The 12,985-nt window shown below is 37.9% G+C and overlaps 1 protein-coding gene across 5 annotated transcripts in view; it reads left to right on the top strand.

Annotated features, from left to right (window-relative positions):
* Positions 1–12,985, top strand: part of ATP13A4 (ATPase 13A4) — a 153,917-nt gene that overhangs the window by 83,748 nt on the left and 57,184 nt on the right. For all 5 annotated transcript variants that reach the window (XR_010840930.1, XM_067035343.1, XM_067035345.1 and 2 more), the window contains 4 exons: positions 7,731–7,865; positions 10,263–10,433; positions 11,310–11,467; positions 12,078–12,266. Coding sequence is in view for 4 of the 5 variants with exons in the window: in XM_067035343.1 (XP_066891444.1) it covers positions 7,731–7,865; positions 10,263–10,433; positions 11,310–11,467; positions 12,078–12,266 (653 nt within the window). In the remaining variant the exon portion in view is untranslated. The remainder of the gene's footprint in view (positions 1–7,730; positions 7,866–10,262; positions 10,434–11,309; positions 11,468–12,077; positions 12,267–12,985) is intronic.

Genomic DNA, 12,985 nt, shown 5'->3' with positions numbered 1-12,985 from the left:
TTTGACATGTGTACCTACTTATGAAACTATCACCACAATAAAGATGACTGTCCATCCCCCCTAAAAGTTGCCTTGTGCCTGTTTGTAATCTTCCCTTTCAATTTCTCACAATTTCATCCCCATCCTCAGGCAACCACTTTGCATGTCTAGAATATTTTATAAATGGTATTGTATAGTATGCCTTTTTTTGTCTTTTATAGTATATTTTGGGTTAATTTTTGGGGGATCAGAGTTCATAATAATTTTGAAGTTCATCCATTTTGTTAAGAATATCAGTAGTTTATTTCTTTTTATTTCTGAGTGAATTCCATTGTCCAGATAGACCAGTTTGTTCATTCATTCATTTGTTGATGGAAATTTGGGTTATTTCCAGTTAGGGGCTATTACCATTAATGCCACTTGAACATTTGGGTTCAAGTCGTTCTGCGGACATACACTTTCATTTCTTATTTTCTAGGGAAAATACCTAACTGTGGAATGGCTGGATCATATGATAAGTAAATATTTAACTTTTAAAGAAACTGCCAAACTGTTTTCCAAAGTGGTTGTGCTATTTTACATTCCCACCAGCAGTGTGTAAGAGTTCCAGTTGCTCCACATTCTTGCCACTGCTTGGTATGGTCAGTCTTTTTAATTTTAGCCATTTTAATAGCTGAGGGGTAGTATCTCCTTGTTTTAATTTGCATTTTCCTGATGACTAATGGCATTGAGTATCTTTTCAAGTGTTTCTTTGCTACTTGTATATCTTCTTTGGTGAAGTATCTGTTTAAATCTTTTCCTTATTAGACTGTTTGCTTATTATTAAATTTTGAGTGTTCTTTCTACATTCTGGATACAAGTCCTTTTTCCAATATGATTTGCAAATGTTTTATCCCAGTCTGTAACTTATAATATCTTTTCATTCCCTTCATAGTGTCTTTAAAAGGACCGATGTTTTTACTTTTGTTAAAGTCTAGTTTATCAGTTTTTTCTTTTGTGGATCATGTTTTTGTCATATCTAAGACATCTTTGTCTAATCCAAAGTCATCAAGATTTTCTACATTGTCTTCTAGAGGTGTTATAGTTTTAAGTTTTACATTTTCGTCTCTGTTGTATTTTGAAGGTTTTTTTCTTTTTCTTTTTTTTTGAATTGAAGTTCATTTTTTTGCAAGCAGATATCCAAACGTCCCAATACCATATGTTGAAAAGACTGTCCTTTCTCCACTAAATTGTCTTTGCACTTTTGCCAAAAATCAGTTTCCTGTACATGAGTGGATCTATTTCTGGACCTCTTAACCTATTCATCCTATTCTACTGTTCTATTTGCCTGTCTTTATATCAATGCCACATAATGTGGCATTATAATAAGTCTTGAACTAGAATAATGTTAGTCCTCCAGCTTTGTTCTCTTTCAGAATTATTTTGGCAATATTGGGCTCTTTGCATTTCCATATGACTTTTAGAATCAGCCTGTCAATTTCTACCAAAAGAACATGCTGAGATTTTGATTGGGATTGTGTTGAATCTATAGATCAATTTGTGGAAAACTCACATGTTAACAAATTTGGGTCTTGTGACCTGCAGACATGGTGTATCTGCATTTATTTGTCTTTGATTTCTCTCAGCAGTGTTTTGTAGCTTTCATTGTACAGTTTTTCACTCTTTCTCAGATTTATTTTTAAATATTTCATATTTTGATGCTATTTAAATGATATTTTAAATGTAAATGTCCCACTGTTCATTTGCTAGTAGTTCCCTCATATGCATGTGCTGATTACTAGTCTGCTGAATACTAAAAGGGGACCTCTGTGGGCCTTTGGGGCTCTCCCCCTGGGCAATTACTTTCTCTCCAGTACTCTGTTCTGTGAACTTAAGATGCCTTAATCTCCATAGACATTTTTTTTTTTTTTTGCGGTATGCGGGCCTCTCACTGCTGTGGCCTGTCCCGTTGCCAAGCACAGGCTCTGGACGCGCAGGCTCAGCGGCCATGGCTCACAGGCCCAGCCGCTCCGCAGCATGTGGGATCCCCCCGGACCGGGGCACGAACCCGTGTCCCCTGCATCAGCAGGCGGACTCTCCATCACTGCGGCACCAGGGAAGCCCTCCATAGACTTTTATCTCTGTTCCAAACTAAGAGTCTTCTGGAGTTTGTCTGGGTTCCACCTCCTTCATAGTGGCCTGGAAACCCTCTAAAGGCAATAAGCTGCAGGGCATCTTCATTTGTTTCTCATTTCTTTTGTTGCTTATATTTAGTGTCTAAAACTATTGTTTCATATATTTTGTATGACTTTTGGTTGTTTCGTGTGGGAAGATAAATTTGCTCCTTTTTGCTATATCTTTTCTAGAAGTGAATTTTTACCTTTTAAAAATGTCCTGAAATGTAAAGTTACATAAAAATGTAACTTTTTATGATGAAACATTTTACATATAATAGTGGAGAGAATACGATAATGAAACCCTATGTACCTATCACCCAGACTCAATTATTATCAAGTCACTGAATGTGTTTTCATCAGTTCTACTTCCTCCCTCACCCTGGATTATTTTTAAACTATTTCAGATATCATATAATTTCATTTGAAAACATTTCAGTATAGGTCTAAAATATAAAGACTCCTTTTTAATTCCTTTATCACAACTTTAAAAAAACATAAGAGTGAGGGCAGTGGAGTAGGAGGAACAAGAGAGATTTCTGAAATGGTGTTAAAAAAAACCAAAAACATAATTTAAAAAATCATCAGTTCTACAGGCAGTATTCAAATTTCCACCAGTTGAATCACGTGTGTGTGTATACTTATATATGATATACAATATATAATATATATTTATGATATATAATATATATTTTCAAATCAGGATCCAAATAAAGTCCATATACTGCAATTGGCTAAGTTTCAAGTTTATTTTAATTCACACTTTCCCTCCTCCACATCCTATTTTTTTCCTTGAAAATTTTTTGTTGAAGAAAGTAAGTGGCTCATCCTGTGGTTTCCACGGTTTTGAGTGTATTGATTGCATACTCATGGAATAATTTAACATGATTTTCTACTCCTTGTACTTCCTATAAGTTGATGGTTAGATCTGAGGCTTGCGTTTTTGGCAAGAGTACTTCATAGTTGGTATGGTGTATTTCTAATAGGAGGTACATAATATTTGTCTTTTTCTTGTGATATTAACAGATGTAAATCCTCATGACCCAGATTTATTATTTCACTGGGTTTAAAATATATTCCATCTTCATACATTAAGTGGAATATTTCCATAAAGAGAGACACGCTTCTTCAACCATTTCATTACCCTGAGATTCAGTTTGTTTCAGGATAAATATCTGACTATTTCTCCGTATTTACCAGCTTTCAAAATAATGGGTTGATCTTTTAGCATTTTCCAAAGGCTTAAAAAAATTTTAGTGTTATTATAGATGTATAATTTTAACATGGTTGGTATATTTTCATCCGCTGCAGTTTTTATTCTTGTTGTTCAAGATGCCCATCTTTTGCCTTTCAGAACCTTTTCATGTTGACTCTTGAATTCATTTGACATGATCCCAGTAATCTTTGAAAATTGTATTGCTTTCTGGTATGATAAGGTATTCCAAGTTCATCTTGGACAATTCCTGCTCCAAACCTGGACACATCCATTTATCCAAAGACCTCTTACATATGGTACTTAGAGACCTCAGTCAGAGTGTTAGGAATGCTCATTTCTGTGCTGTTAGTCATTGTTTCCAGGCCTTTTCAGAAGACATACCTAGAAAATAATATTCTAAAGATAAACATAAATTATAAGCTCATACTGACATTTCCAGATTAAGTTTAGAACTAAGGGTTTTTAACTTTGTTGATTGTCCTTCTAGTTCTCCTTTCTCCAAACCAAAAGTCCTGATTCTCAATTACAGCAACAAATTACTCATTTGCTTTATCCCATTACACATAGTAACCTCAGAGTAACAAACCAACACACCCAGGAACTATATTCCTAAAACCAATTTAAGATTTTGTTTAGAGTTCTTTTTTTCTCCTGTTTGTGATACACCATGAGGAAGGTACAAATTATACTTGAAAATATATGTTTTAAAGTCACTCAAAATAATTCTTCTCTGTATGGTTATGCCAACAACTCGATAGGTTCACCCCATTTATTCTGTTTTAGACTTCTGGTGTTAGCTTTTCAAATTTATTTTTGTGTTAGTTTGTGTAGTTACTATATCAAATATCTATATGATTTGAAAGTTAAATCCATAAAACAAAAGACATTCAGGGGAGTCAATTTCCTAACCTTCCTTTCTGTACCTGTGTACTCATACTCTCAATAGTAATCATTTTAAAAAAATTTTTACATTCAAAAATACAAATTATAGGGCTTCCCTGGTGGCGCAATGGTTGAGAGTCTGCCTGCCTATGCAGGGCACATGGGTTCGTGCCCCGGTCCGGGGGGATCCCACATGCCGCGGAGTGGCTGGGCCCGTGAGCCATGGCCGCTGAGCCTGCGCGTCCGGAGCCTGTGCTCCGCAATGGGAGAGGCCACAACAGTGAGAGGCCCGCGTACCGCAAACAAAACAAAACAAAACAAAACAAACAAATTATAGATAATATTCATAGTGACATAGTATATATACAGAATAGGATATATACATATACTGCTGCTTTTTAGATTGCAGGTGTGTATCCTACACATTTAACTTATATTTCCTGGTGTGTATACTACACACTTAATGATGTTTCCCAGGGACCCTTTCAGAGCAGTACATATAGATATTCTTCACTCATATTTCAGCTGCGTAATACTCTCTTGTATGGAGGAACCATTGTTTATTCAGTAAGTTCTCTATTGAAGGATTATTTCCCAGCCTTTTACTATAACAAATAATGCTGTAATAAAAAGCCTTGTGCATTTATCTTTCCATATTTTTCCTGTTTATCTTTGACATAGATTTTGAGAAGTAAAATTGCTGAGTTAAATAATAAATGCATATGTATTTTTGATGGAGAGACATTGCCAAATTTCTTTCCATAGACAAGGTACCAGTTTTCATTTGTACCAGAAATGTGTGAAAGTACCTGTTTCCTCATAATCTTGCTAACAGAATATACTGACAAACTTTTAGATTTTTCTAATCAGATAGGTAAGCAATGCTATTTCATGTATGGTTCTCTCTTTTTCTTTCTTTCTTTCTTTTCTTTTTCCCTATGAAATAATTTACAACATACAGAAAAGCCACAAGATTAGATCAAATAACTTTTTTCTTGAACCATTTGAAAATAAGTGGCTCCATGACTCCCACATGCTTTAGTGTATATTTCTCAAAGACAAGAGCATTCTTCTATGTAACAACAATTCAAACATTAATATCAGACAGTTAATATTGATATTAGTACCAAAGAATGCTCAGTCCCATTCCAATTTTGTAATTGTCTTAATAATGTTCTTTACAAGAAAGGACCCAAGATCACCGAATACTGTTGTTTGCCATATCTCTTTAATCTTTTCTTGACTTTCACGACCTTGACTCTTCCCACTTTGGTTATTTTGTAGAATGTCCCTCAACATGGATTTGCCTGATATTCCCTTACAGTTAAATTCAGCTTATGCAATTTTGGCTGGAATATTACAAAAGTGATGCCATGTTCTCTTAGGTGGTACATAATTTAAACTTGTCCTATTACTGGTGATGTTAACTTGGACTACTTAATTAAATGGTGTCTGTCAGGTTTCTCTGTTGTACAGTTACTTTTTTCTCTTTCTAATTAATAGTTATTTTGTTGACATATACTTTGAGACTTTATAAATAGACAACCCTCATCAAGTTTTCACCCACTAGTTTTAGTATCCATTGATGTTTCTTGGCTAGATTAATTATTGCTTGGATAATGACCAAATGGTGATTTTCTAATTTTCTTTCCTTCTACGATAATTAATTGTCAATTTACTGTAAGAAAAAGCTATCTTTTCTCCTCACTTATTTATTCATTTACTTATGTCATTATGGACTAATGAACTCCTGTTTTATTTGATGGGTTATTGTTCATTATTATTATTCATTACTTTGATGCTCAAATTATTACAGATTTAGGCAGCGAGAGCTCTGTAAGTTGGCTTTGATATTTTTTGATCTGACCCCATTGCTCTTTGAGCACTTCCCTATTTAGTGGCATAGCAGGACATTCTACCTTATATTATTTGTACTTTTCTTGTCTCAGCGTTGTAATCAGCCATTTCTGTAAAGAACCCTAGTTCTTTTTTGAAGGGAAATTAAATTTAGACACCAAAATTTGGGCACTAGGTGTGCACATCGTTTGTGGGTTTTCACTGCTCTCAGCCCCCTCAGAGAACAGAATTAGAGCATGTACATATAAAAAAAGACAAGAAAATACTTTTTTTTTTTTTTTTTTCAGTATGCAGGCCTCTCACTGTCGTGGCCTCTCCTGTCGCGGAGCACAGGCTCACGGGCCCAGCCGCTCCACGGCATGTGGGATCCCCCCGGACCGGGGCACGAACCCGTGTTCCCTGCATCGACAGGCAGACTCTCAACCACTGTGCCACCAGGGAAGCCCAAGCAAATACATTTGCATGTATTCTTATATACATACACATTCACATCTATATTATTTCTCTACTGAAAACCATCAGTTGACACTCTTGTCTCCAATTCTAGTCCAATACCGCAGAGTTCATTCTGGTTTTATTTCTGTTTCTATTTGCAACTTCCTTTCTTCAGTGAGAAACCTGGCTCTCATTAGCCTCATTATATCTAGTTATTGTATCAATCCTGCCTTTCTCACCCTGCTTGGACTCCAATATCTCACAGCAGGCCACTGCCACCATGGAGGTCCTTGTCTCCCTCCTTGGGCTCTGACTCTCTGCACCAGGCCATGTAAGCACCCATTCATCCATTTTAGGTTCCACCACGTGGTGGGTGCTGCCACCCCCATCCCCACTTCACCAGCCCCCTGCATGGACGTCTATCTTGCTTAACCCCCTATAGCTTTGGGCTTTGGGAATGAATAAAGAAGATAAGAAGTAAAGGGGGCTTCCCTGGTGGCGCAGTGGTTGAGAGTCCGCCTGCTGATGCAGGGGACACGGGTTCGTGCCCCGATCCAGGATGCGTGTCCAGAGCCTATGCTCTGCAACAGGAGAGGCCACAACAGTGAGAGGCCCGTGTATCGCAAAAAAAAAAAAAAAAAAAAAAAAAAAAAAAAAAAAAAAAAAAAAAAGAAGTAAAGGAAGACTAGAAAGAAGGACAGAAGGCAGAAAGGAAGGACAGATTTTTCAATTTTCTTATTATGAGTAAGAATGAATATATTTTCAAATGTTTAATACCTGCCACTTGTAGTGTGTGTGTGTGTGTGTGTGTGTGTGTGTGTGTGTGTGTGTGTGATCTATATGTTAACATCTCCAGCAATTTTGCTATACAGTCATTTGGTATAATCTCTTTTTTCTCAAACTCTTTGTTTATTAGGAATATTAATCTTTTGTCTGTAACGTAAGTTTCAAACATGTTCTCTGAACTTGTCGTTAGTTTTTTCTCTGCCTATTTATTTTTTGTGCCACACAAAGGTTTTTATTTTATGTAATATAATGTATTACCTTTTTTTCTTATAGTTTGCAGATTTCAAATCAATGTTGAGGAATGGCTTCCTTTTTATATATGCCCTGGTTGCTTTTTCATTGATTTCCAATTTAGGTAGATGTTGGACTGTGTTTTTGTGGGAAAAAAAACCTGACTCAACTCTGTCTCCTCACACTTTCAGCTGGAGTCCAGGAGCTGGAATCACGCTTCCTGGTACCTGGAGATCTATTAATTTTGACAGGGAACAAAGTGCAAATGCCATGTGATGCCATTCTGATAGATGGAAGCTGTGTGGTAGATGAAGGCATGCTGACAGGTATGGTTATATCTCCTAGCTTACAGCCTCTGCTGGTTCTCCCAAGTTTTGCTTGAATGATAATGGCAAAGCATGGGGTTGCTATGGGACTTCCTATCCCCACAAATCTTATTAACAGTCCTGCACTGGATGGATCTGAGAGTTCAAATTAAAGCTGCTTTCTATGTACTAGGTTAGATAAAGTCCTAGCCTTTTGAGTGTTTAGCATTTCTTTCTTGAACAAAGGGTTATTACAACCCTGTCATTTTACCTTTAAAGATTTTAGAGGTCATTAGATGTTTCAGAATCATCTTTGACTATTATGTTTAGTATTTTTCTATAAAATATATCTCCAGAAAAACCAGAGGGTTTGAAAACCATTAATGACATCCTGAAACACCTCCCCCGCAACCCTGCCCCACCCCAGTCAAGGCCGGGCTCTTCCTAGCTTGGTTTGAAAATGTTGAAAAGTGGTTGAGCCAGGATTTGCCAAATCTGCTAATTTCAGAATACACACTGGATATTTTGGACTAACCGTGTTTCATTTTTAAATCGCATGCTGGAGCTGGGAGGGACGTCATATCATGGATATGGAAGCTGAGGTCCAGAGAGAAGTGACTTCTCAAGGTCACGGTGCTTTGAGTTCTTACTCACATATGCATTTATGAGAAGATGCTGTGCCAACCTTTCTGTAAGCTAAAGAATCATAAAGCCTTTTTCAGAGATGGAATTGGAGGCTATACATACATATTGATGTACAGTACTGTGGTTCCCATTAAAGTCCAAATCAAGTCTATTTCTCCTGGCAGACCAGGAAGCCATTAAATGCAGACAAGAGCACACAGCTCCCTCCTATATGAACTTACAAAACAAAACAAAACAAAAACAGGTGTGACAGGTCAGGTTCCTTTCTCTGGGGAATCCATAGACTGATAAAAATCCTTTCGTGCTGGGACTTTTACAATGCCAAGTACAATTTTCCTAATGAAAGTGGCCCTAGTATACTGGAACATATCCCTGATCTTATACTGTCCTTTTTACAAATGGAGGTGGAGGACTTCAATAAGCTTTATTTTCTAAGCTTTATTCTTTATTTGGTTACTTTCACAACTCATTCACCACCTTGTATTGCCACTCAACCCACTGAAATCTGCCCCTCCCAGTGTGCTGGCAAGGGTCACGAATGTCCCAATTGGCAAATCCAATGGATTCTTTAAATTTCACATCTTATTGGCCTATCTGGTGCATTTAACCATTCTGACCATCTCTTCCTTCTGAAAACACTCTTCTAACTTTCCAAGTCAGTGCTGACTCTCCAAGTTCTTCTACCACTGACAATACCACTCAGCTTCCTACACTGCTCCTCTTCCTCCACCTCTTTGATTTTTGATGTTGTTCAGGGGTCCTGGACCTTTCCTTTTCTCACCTTTCACTCGAACCCTAAGTAATCTTGTCTTTTCCTGTGGCTTTAATTATGGTTTATAGGGTGATGACCTGTGACTAAACATCTCTGGTCAAGGCCTCTCCCCTGAGCTCCAGACCCAAATAAATATCTAACTGCCTACAGAGCACCTCGACATGGTCATTCCACAAGGCATGTCCAAATCAGGGACGAAAAGGCAGTTCCTCCTTCTTCCTATAATCCCTGTGTTGATGATTAATGCTACCCTCTGCTCTTTCTTCCAAGTCAGAAACCAGGAAGCCATTTAGAATTCCTCTGTCCCTATGATCTGCCAATATAAAAATCTCCCCAAGTTTTGTAGCTGCTCAATTTCTTATTTCTCAAAACCAGTGCCTCTTTTCTACTTCTACTGCCAGTTGCCATAGTTCAGACCTTGTCCTCTTTAAGCAGGACTCTTGTGATTTTTTCCCAACTGGATATCCAGTCTCCAACCTCATCAGACTTCAATTCATTCCTTGTACTGCAGACAAAGTACACTCTCTTTGTACGTAAATGTCACAGTACTCTCCTGAATCAAACAGCTAAATATCTCCCTATTTCCCTCCTGCCACCAATGCCTATAGAAAAACATTTAAACACTTAAGTATGTGCATGCAGGGCCTTCCACGCTTTGGCTCCTACATAGCTCTCATGGCCTCTCATTCCCCAGACCCCACAACTTGCTATTCTCTAAATGGTTATTTCCAGTCTATTTCAGCATCTCTGTTTCATTTTACAATACCCATAGTATTTATAATATGACATTATACTTATTTGCTTCCATGGCTGTCTCCCCCTCTGGACTACAAACCTCTTAAACACAAGAACTATGCTTCTCCTTGTATCCCCTATACCAAGGGTTGTTCCTGCCACATGGCAGCCTCCAAAAAATGCCTGCTGTGTGATGAGTTAGTATTTGCATGTTTAAGTGAGTGAAGGCCTCCCACCTCACAAAATGAGATGCTTGTTTTCTGTAGGAGAAAGTATTCCGGTCACTAAAACTCCATTACCTAAAATGGATAGCTCTGTGCCCTGGAAAACACAGAGTGAAGCGGATTACAAACGGCATGTCCTCTTCTGTGGAACAGAGGTCATCCAGGCCAGGGGGGCTTGCTCTGGCACCGTGAAAGCAGTAGTACTGCAGACAGGTTAGTTAGCATCTCCTTCATTTTATTATTTTGATGAAATATTTTCGCTCAATTTGTCTAGTGCCTTAAATGAATTAGGTAAGGAGCAGTCTTTAGCTGACAGACCCCATATATGTAAATATAGATATTTAAAATGTGAATTGAGCTATGGCCTATACCTTTTAGTAAAAATAATAACATTGATGACAACAATTATTATTCATATGCTTTGTAATTTATAAACGATTTCCACATATCAAATTAGCAGAACAAAGATGCCTGTCCTGATTTTGTACATGAATAGTCTGGGGCATGCACAATTCAAGTGAAGTTTAAAAAAAAATCACACAGCCAGTCACTGACAGAGCTGGACCTAGAATTTAGGTATTCTAACCCAAAGAACTAATCTCAGATTCTTTCCAGGCAAGATTAGAAACTGAAAACTTGATGATGAAAAGTATTAGAAATTTAATCCGTCTGTATTTACTGGGCCATTTAATTTAAACTCAGGTGTTCTGTGCGTGTGTGTGTGTGTGTGTGCATGTCCGTGCACACTTACAAATCCTTTCCTTAAGATGAAGCTGTATTTGGAAAAGCTGTGCTCTGCCCCCATATGGTGCTTTCCTATCTCTGGGATGCATTGAAATTAAAAGTATAAGGAAGGAAAGCCAGAGAGGAATAGCTTCTGAAAGAGCTAAGGTATATCCATTCTAGCATTTAGGTATTTGGCCAATTATCTTTAATTGCATTTGGGCTGAAGCACTGTTTAAGTATCTCTAGGGAAAACAAAGGCCGTGTTGAGGATTAGAAGAAACAAAGGCTGTGTTGAGGATTAGAAGACTACTAACAGTAGTATTTGTCATCCTGAGAGTATGAGGTGTGTGTTTGCTGCTTCAGGATTCAACACTGCAAAGGGGGACCTCGTGAGATCTATTCTCTACCCCAAGCCGATGAATTTTAAGCTCTACAGGGATGCCATCAGGTTCCTCCTGTGCCTCGTAGGGACAGCCACCATCGGGATGATCTACACTTTGTGCGTCTATGTGCTCAGTGGGGTAAACAGCTTTTGTTCTTTTACTACATGCACACGTACACTCATCTATATTTTATACTCTCCATATTGACCTTAATATAAGGCACAGTTTTCAAACCTGGGAAAGCAAAGCCAAACACTGAAACCTGCTTATATACTCCCAGATGCCCAATATAAGCAATTGATCACCAAGTTCCATGATAGCCATCAGATCTAGTGGGATAAAACACTTTGTTTATTGAGATATCAACATGCCTCTACTCTTGGACTTTTCCTTACACTATTTTTTTCATCTTCAATCTGAGGATGTTTTTTCCAATAATGTAGTATTTTATAGCTGTTAAACGAGGAATTTAAACTAAAACCCAGTGTTGGTGAGATCATGGCAAACTGGTACATTGTTCTCCGCTGGTAGCAGTATGAATTGTTACAAGCTTTTTCATTGCACTTTGGCAAAATATATTGAGAGCCATAAACATGTTCATACCCTTTAAACCACGTTTGGCCCACTCACATCATTTCTAGGAATTTGACCTAAAGAAGTAAACAAAAAGGAAGAAAAAAGCCATATGCATAAAAGTGTTCATGGTTAATTTATCTGTAATAGCTAAAGAGGGACTTTATCTTCCCAGGAAACTCCGGAGGAGGTGGTGAAGAAAGCCCTTGATGTCATCACAATCGCGGTTCCTCCCGCTCTACCTGCTGCCCTGACCACAGGCATTATCTATGCCCAGCGGAGGCTGAAGAAGAGAGGCATCTTTTGTATTAGCCCCCAGAGGATTAATGTATGTGGACAATTAAACCTTGTCTGCTTTGACAAGGTATGTGTGTTTCATTCTCATCCTCAGTGACATTTTTATCATCACTGTCATCATGCACAGGTACTTTACACTCTTGTGAGGCAGGAAACATTAGATGTGGGTACTGGGTACCTGACTTCATTTTGTCTCTGGTTGGATGTGTGATCTAGGACAGATACATCTCTTGAGCTCTCAGATTCTCGGGTTTAGAGAAGGAAGAGTAGGGACGGAATAGGTGAATATTTTAGGGTTCTTCCACCTCCAATATTCTATGAAACACAATGAATTAAAATCGCATTCTGTCCCTCTGTAGTCAATACCTTCATGCAAAGAACAAAATGTAAGACTTGTATTACGGTTACTACTGTATCCCTAATGCTAGGACCATTACCTGGCACACAATCAGTGCTCAGTCAATATTCATTGAATTCATGAATGAATAAAAAAGGAAGAGTTTATTTAGCTGTGTCTTATGATGAGACTTGGTTAAAATAAATCCCCAGTCAATCCCTTACTATATTTTCCCATCTGCAGTATATTGCTTAAAATAATCCTTGATCCCACGCCAGTTACTCCCAATCAGCCTCTTATTCTACCTTCTCCTGAATATATTCTTTTTGTCTATATACACATGTGCTGGCGTGAAGGAGAGAGCTGTAAGAGGGTAAGATGGAAATGAAGGGCTGTTTTGTGCCTGGGTCTTAATTTTTAAAGGTGACTAAGTGACCGCAGGCAGAGGT

Source organism: Kogia breviceps, chromosome 5 (genome assembly GCF_026419965.1).
Source record: "Kogia breviceps isolate mKogBre1 chromosome 5, mKogBre1 haplotype 1, whole genome shotgun sequence".
NCBI classification, from domain to species: domain Eukaryota; kingdom Metazoa; phylum Chordata; class Mammalia; order Artiodactyla; family Physeteridae; genus Kogia; species Kogia breviceps.
Note: the sequence above shows the minus strand (reverse complement) of the source record. Positions and strands in the feature narration are given on the sequence as shown.